Source organism: Xenopus tropicalis, chromosome 5 (assembly GCF_000004195.4).
Source record: "Xenopus tropicalis strain Nigerian chromosome 5, UCB_Xtro_10.0, whole genome shotgun sequence".
In the NCBI taxonomy this organism is placed as follows: Eukaryota; Metazoa; Chordata; class Amphibia; order Anura; family Pipidae; genus Xenopus; species Xenopus tropicalis.
This window is the reverse complement of record NC_030681.2, coordinates 70,460,922-70,468,635: the sequence shown is the minus strand read 5'-3', so window position 1 is coordinate 70,468,635 and position 7,714 is coordinate 70,460,922. Positions and strand designations below refer to the sequence as shown.

Below are 7,714 nucleotides of genomic sequence, written 5' to 3'. Positions count from 1 at the left end.
GATTCATGTTGGGTAAGAAAGTTTCTTAGAATTTATCCAGCTCAACCCTGTCCCATTAAAGGATAAGTTTTGCAATGGTTTGGTAATCTATTTTGTCATTGTTTAATGTGGACATCATTAAAATGTCTGTCATTTAGATATTAGAAGATACACATATATAGTTTTAATTATTAATAGGTCATGGATAAAATGGCTCATGTTAACCTGTGTATGAGACTCTTTGGAGTATATTTATCATGCCGTGTAAAAAGTGGAGTGAAGCATTACTGGTGATGTTGCTCAGGGCAACCAATCAGCAACTAGGTTTCTACAGTTGGAACACCAAAACAAATCATCTGATTGGCTGCTATGAGCAACATCACCGGTGATGTTTTACTCCACTTTTACACGATAATATTTTACATGATAAATATACCCCTTTATTATGATAAGCTAGATCCCATAAATTATTGATTCGCCACGTGACATCTTTTTTAAGCCTTCTGTTCTATTAAATACATTTACACAATGAGCATATTAAGTATATTAAATTAGAAATTACAACTTATTTTCACAGAAAACACCACCAGCATTTACAGAAATTTTCATAAAAAATTAAACATGTAGCCATAGGTAAGTATTAGTGTTGCTGACCCATCTAAGATCTGAAATAACTGTACAAAGGGTTCTAGAGTCATTGGGGCGGATTCACTAAAGGTCGATAACGCTAATCGCATGCTTTTTTGCGTTAAAACGCATGAGATAATTAATTACAGATTCATCAAAGTCATTTTGAATGCGTTAAGACGCATACGCATGCGCAAAAAAATGCAAATTGCAATTTACCTCGCATTGCGGTAATTTGCGCATATAAATAATACTAATGCATGATTCACGAACACATATGTAGCGTTAAATGCACTAAATATCACATTAGTCTGTGTGAAGATTAACACCTACTTGGGGCAGGCGGTACTTAAAGAAAATTGTGGTTCGTGAGCTATTGACAACACAACATGGACTTTGCAGTGGGATTTTTTCAAGTACCGTATATACTCGAGTATAAGCCAATCCGAATATAAGCAGAGGTACCTCATTTTACCTAAGAAAACTGGAAAAACTTATTGACTCGAGTATAAGCCTAGGGTAGGAAATGCAGCCGCTACTGCTAAGTTTCAATAACCCCCTGTAAACTCTTCATAAATATATCTTGTTGGCAGCTGCAGATTAGGAAAAGGTGGATGGAGGACCCTTTGACCATCCTGCCATGAAGAGTCACAGCACTGCTGATAACTTCAGGGAAATAAAAATGCTACAGCAGCAGACAAAAGCAGGTTTTACTATGGGTCTAGGTTAAATACATAAGTTACTGACTGAACAGGTACTGCAAAAGAATATTGTGTGACCTTAAATAAACCTTCTTTTTTCTACTTTATCTCTAGCATGTTAGCTCCAACAAAACCAAAAGGCTCTACTGCTTTAAATACATGAGAGAATCTATTTAATTTTGTTTTGTCTGCTAAAAAATACATTACCGATACAGACAGCAATAGACCTTACAATAGATAATTATTATTTCGCTAGTTATTGCTAGTTTTTGCACCTGTTCTCTGTGCTCTCTCCCTCTGTATGCAGACGTGTATGCAGCCCCTGTCCCCCCTTGTGTATGCAGCCCTTGTTCCCCCTTGTGCATGCAGCCCCTGTTCCCCCTTGTGCATGCAGCCTCTGTTCACCCATGTGTATGCAGCCCCTGTTCCCCCTTGTGCATGCAGCCTCTGTTCCCCCTTGTGCATGCAGCCCCTGTTCCCCCTTGTGCATGCAGCCCCTGTTCCCCCTTGTGCATGCAGCCCCTGTTCCCCCTTGTGCATGCAGCCCCTGTTCCCCCTTGTGCATGCAGCCCCTGTTCCCCCTTGTGCATGCAGCCCCTGTTCCCCCTTGTGCATGCAGCCCCTGTTCCCCCTTGTGCATGCAGCCTCTGTTCACCCATGTGCATGCAGCCCCTGTTCCCCCTTGTGCATGCAGCCTCTGTTCACCCATGTGCATGCAGCCCCTGTTCCCCCTTGTGTATGCAGCCCCTGTTCTTAATTATGACACGTGTCCTTTTAGTGAATCGAGCGTTAAGTCGCGAAAAATAAGAAGCGATAAAATTTTTAATGCATGCTAAAAATAGCGCTCATTTACCGACCTTTAGTGAATCGGCCCCATAGAGTGCAAGCTATCTTAAATCTCTTTCCTTCTTTTTCATATTTATATAGTTTAATTCAGCAGCCATCCACCTCATCTTCCAGAACTGGGGGGTGATACCCCCTTTTCCCCTCCCCCCAGTTTCAATGCGCATGGTTTAATTATGATGTTTCACATTTAGAAAACCAGGCCTTATTTACTAGCATAGACAAAAGCTTTCCAAGAAGCATTCATTAAAGTCTTGTGTGTAAATGATCTTGTGCCTAGAACCAATGATCAGTTTTAGTAGCACAACTTTCCCTGTCTGGATATTATTACATTCAATATACATACAATATTACACTTTTTTGTGCATTTCCACTATTAGTTTAAATCTGAACTGGTATCAATTATTACACTCCCATTTATGTAAAGAAACCCTGCTTTCTGATGCTGTTATGGAATTTTAACAATATTATTTTACTTGTCTTGTTGTAAAACATAAAAATGGAATTTTAGACTTTCCAAAGTTGGGTAACATCTTTTGTTGCTAAAAACATGCTATGGTAAATCATATCACATATATAAAAACCTTACATTCTTAGCACAGGCATTTGCAGTAGATGCAAACTACTGTATGTCCCTATGGAGCTAATGTTCTAATGATGTGCCGCAACACTACATCTCCACATGAGAATAGCACTTTTAATTGAACAAGTCTCCGCAGTCACTTTTTTGAAGTAATTACACTATTTTAATAGTCCAGTAATTAAGTATTCCTTTTTTTACAAACCATGCATTTAGTGTGTATAAATATATATATATATATATATATATATATATATATATATATATATATATGTAATACTGAGACTACAATGAAATTGGATTTGACTTGTTTACGTTTGTATGGTACCTAGGTAGCACAACAACATTCAAATGGGGGTTCATAGTTTCAGTTTCACATTTGTTCAGCTGCTCTTTAGTAAATTAAAATGTACCAGAGTTTAAAGATTAACTAATCCTCTTCCGATGTCTTTGCTCAGATAAGAAATGAGAATTAAATTCTAAATGTTCAGATATGGCTATATTCTTTACACTTCTCTAAAATGAAATTATTGTTGCTAGAACTGGATCCACCTTGTCCTTCTATTCTTTTTTCCATCTTTGAGAAGCTGAGAGCAACCTCCCCAAACTAGAAGGGACATCAGAAAAATCAGCAAAATCTCCTTGAATGTTTATCTTTCATTCTTAATCTTTAAAATTATGTTGATATCCTTAAAACATTAAAAGGGACCTGTCACCATAAGAAATAATTCCAGATTGTTTTCAATTGTGTTTGGCAAGCAAAGTAAACTTCACTTACACCATATAAATTAGTTTAATCTTATTTTCTTCATCCATGGAATTCACAGGAATTGCAGCAAACAGGCCGGCACCATTTTGTGGACACTGTTATTAAGGGAAGCTTTGCATCCTGTCAAAATCTTATTTCTGTGCCAGTATGGGGGGCCTGATACCCATGCCCATGCACTGGTTACACAATTAGATGGTGAGGAGGGAGGGGGAATGTGAGCAGTGCAGTAACATCTAAGAAGTTCTGAATTGAAAGTGAAAGTAGCTGCCAGCCCCACCTCTATGCCTAAGGCATAGAGGCGGGGCAAGCAATATATGATTGACAGTTGGGATTTTTAAATGCTTTTATAATGGGTATGGATGTGTTAATAAAAAAATGAGTTTGGGGTTCATATTAAATTTGCAAGAGGCTTTTATTATACAGATTTTTATGCCTGGGTGACAGGTCCACTTTAAGGAGGCTAAAGTAAAACTGACATGTTAGCTTGACTGAACAGGAAGATGCCTAGTACCTTGAGTTTAAATAAAATTACTGGACAACTGAATGAAGAATTGGGAAATTGCACAGCAAAAAGATGGGAGCAGGACGAAAGAGGGACAAGAGAACTAAAATGTCTATCACTCTACTTTATATAACTTAATTACCTTAACCCACATAACATCCCTGTACCAATGGGAACCTCTCCTCCACCCACCTTACACCTGAATGAAGCTACACTATTTTCCAATTTATACTTGTATGGCCAGCCCTACAATCAAATGCATAAAATGAAATAGAAAATGGACAACTAAAGGTGAAGACTAAATTCTTGCTCCCATTAAGGGAAAAAAATGGGAAAATAGGAAGCAATGGTAAAAAAGCGATTAAATCTTTCAAGAATTTGTAAGAATGCCGTTAATATACAATAAAACTAATATTCTTTTTTTTAATTGATTTGTCCACATTAAATTGCTAAACTTTCTTTTATTAAGCTATTTAGGCATGAAGCAGATATAGTATATATTCACTAAATATAGTTTTGCTATTTACTCTGAATATATGAAACACAAAATGTGTTCTGCATTTATTCAAATATGTGTTCTGGGGGGGTTATTCATGTAATGCCATGTTCCCCTGGGGTTTTAAACTTGTAACTGCTACTGTACTCTTCCTTTTATATGTTCTGTGGCATTATACATCAAGTTCACACTTTTTTTATTCAGCCATAGAGATTTTCTTTGGCATAATTTGCTTTTATTAGCTTCAAATCACCCTCCACCAAACAAAATCATGCACTAATACCTGGTTTGTAAAGGTGAAAGTAATCATATTTTATTCACATTTACTGGTGTCAATTTTAAATGCTACAGATACAAAATAATGTACAGTGCATGCTACAATACAAAAAATAATTACTTGTTATAAAACAATGCATGCAAAAATACACTATGACAGAATACAGAAAAAGCATACAAAAATACATGGCAAATAGAAGAAATTGCATTAACCATACTGACAAACTAGTTAGTTATAGCATTTTACAACTCTGCAATCCTTATAGAAACATAAATGGATCCAAAGTGAAAAAGCACAGTTCCAAACACTGAAGTGTGTATACAGCTGTAGATTTTCACTGTACACCAACAGACTGTATAATATGTCCACAAGAAGCTGTGACCATAGGCTGCAATTGCAAAAGTGATCATTCATGAGGATAATATTAAAATGGTAAGGTCATACATAGAACATTATGGAGCCCTTAGTTTAATTGGGGTTTATGGAAATCCTTTCTTCTCTTTTTTTTATATTTATCCTTAATTACATTCCCTTGAAATTAGCCCAAATGCTGTTTAATAATGTATTGTACATTTAAGACATTCACAATAAGTAAGGGCTCAAGTGTAAATTCACAGACTTGCCCCTCCCCCATCCCCCCCTCCCCCCCAGAAAGTGATTAAAACGCAAGCTACAGAGCTCACAGTGTTTAAATAATGGGGAGTAACTAAAAGAATAAAACTACTTCATCATGTGACAAATTTTGGTCACCTAAAAAATCTGTATTACAGGACTGTGTAGTAATACAGATTTTTTAAGTGTCCAAAATGTTTCACATGATCAAGTACTCAGCTTTTTAATAATGTTTGATGCTAGAAAGATATTTTTGTTCATTATGCACAAAACACATTTGCAGTTTGACCTGTGCAATGTATATTTTACTTTATTAAAAAAAAAAAATTGGTTTGTGGGTAATAACACCCCTATATAGGACACAGTTTGATTCACACTGCATGCATTACAGCATGGTTTGAAAGCTGCAATGATCATTCCAGTTATGACAATGAAGATTTTCATTCATCCAGGTTATGGTATATCTAGTATAAATAAATCTAAAGCAACTGGACTTGTTAAGTAATCATTGAAGACGTTTCACTACTCATCCGAGCAGCTTCTTCAGTTCAACTGTTGAACTGAAGAAGCTGCTCGGAAGAGTAGTGAAATGTCTTCAATGATTACTTAACAAGTCCAGTTGCTTTAGAATTATTTATACTAGATATTCCAGTTATGATTAACATTAAATGATTTACAGCAACAGGATTATATAGTAACATGGACAAAATTTGCCCTTGTCTAATGTGCTTAGAAAAATTAAAGCAAATTTCTAACTATGTGCTAGGAGTTATTGCACTGGAAGAGGTGGAATTATGTCCAAGTTGATTGCTATGACCTGTATCTACAGGTATCACTGCTTCAACTAAATGCATCCCTAAACACCAGTTAACAACTGAGAGAATGAAGAGCCTGCTTTAAGAATATTACCTGATATAATACATGCAAAGGCTTTTTGAAACCAAGGGTAAAATAGTGCATAAATTATGGGGTTTAGGGCAGAGTTAAAATAACCAAGCCATAAAAAAACATTGTATAAATCTTCAGGAACTGAAAAATTGATGTAAGGATCTATTACAGTTAATATAAAAAATGGCAACCAGCAGAACAGGAAAACCCCCATAACTATGCTTAACGTTTTTGCTGCCTTCCTTTCGGCTCTGACAGAAATTTTACTCTTTGATTTGTCAGGCTGGAAACTATGGTGGTTATGTACAAGTTTAGCTTGATTCCTGGCAACAGAGAAAATGTGCATGTAAATACCAATCATTAGGGCACCGGGAATAAAGAAACATATTAAGGAAGAAATAGTTCCCCAAAGCTTATTAAGAGTAAGAGAACAAGAGCCGATGCAATAATAGGAAGTTATATAGTCTTGGATCCCCTCGGTGTGCACATTGGAAAAAACAAGGCCAAATGAAAACACACAGGAAACAGACCAAGTTGTTAATAAAAACAATTCTATAACATTAGTAGTTAGATTTTTATAATAATGAAGAGGGTGACACACTGCATAGTATCGGTCAACAGATATGAAGAATAAATGATATATAGAGCCTGTACACAATGTCATGTCTAAGCAACTGTGCACCTTGCAGAATAAGTCCCCAAAGTACCAACAAGATGTTAATGACCTCACCATGCTGTAAGGCATAACCACCAAACCAATTAAGAAATCTGCAGTGGCCAAGGATAAAATGAGGAAGTTGGTCGGATAGTGGAGCTGTCTAAAATGAGAGATCGAAATGATAACCAATAGATTTCCCACTGTTGTGAGTATTATAGCTCCAAACATAGCAATGAACATAACCGAATAATTTGCAGGTGCCCTGTTAGTCCGAAGGCAGGAATTGTTCACAAAGTCAAAACATAGGTCCATGTTTTATATATTTTCTTTGCTCTGAAATGGAAAAACAAATAATACTTTGTAACATGTTACTGCTCAGTTTGTACTGTTGTCTTTACATGCAATATTCTTTCATATTAATCAATTATCAGGTCCAAACTGATTTTTGTTATTATACCAATGCCCCTAATGGTGACAGTATAGGTTGGGCATTGTTAGATGCCAAAGTGAGAGAAACCCCATCAATTTCTTTGGATTTGTGCATTCTGGCCATAAACCTGAACAAACAGAATAAACTTAATTGGCCATCTATGTTTATAGGCAAATTGATCCCAAGAAGTTTAGATCTGATGTTCTTTGAATTTGTAAAAAAATACAGAGCTCCTGCACTTTCTGCTTGACATGCATTTTAATTATACTTTTTGTTGGGTAATAAGTATCATATCTATAAATGGCATCAGCAGCTAAGGAAATGAAGAACATTGGGACAGTATATAGGTAAT

At 36.1% G+C, this 7,714-nt stretch overlaps 1 protein-coding gene across 1 annotated transcript; it reads right to left on the bottom strand.

Moving 5' to 3' along the window:
* Nucleotides 1–6,107: 6,107 nt before the first annotated feature.
* On the bottom strand, nucleotides 6,108–7,250 carry LOC100488258 (trace amine-associated receptor 4). The gene has a single exon (XM_012963229.2). It carries the CDS (start codon nucleotides 7,242–7,244, stop codon nucleotides 6,243–6,245), a length of 1,002 nt encoding a protein of 333 aa, XP_012818683.1. The 5' UTR covers nucleotides 7,245–7,250; the 3' UTR covers nucleotides 6,108–6,242.
* Nucleotides 7,251–7,714: the final 464 nt, after the last annotated feature.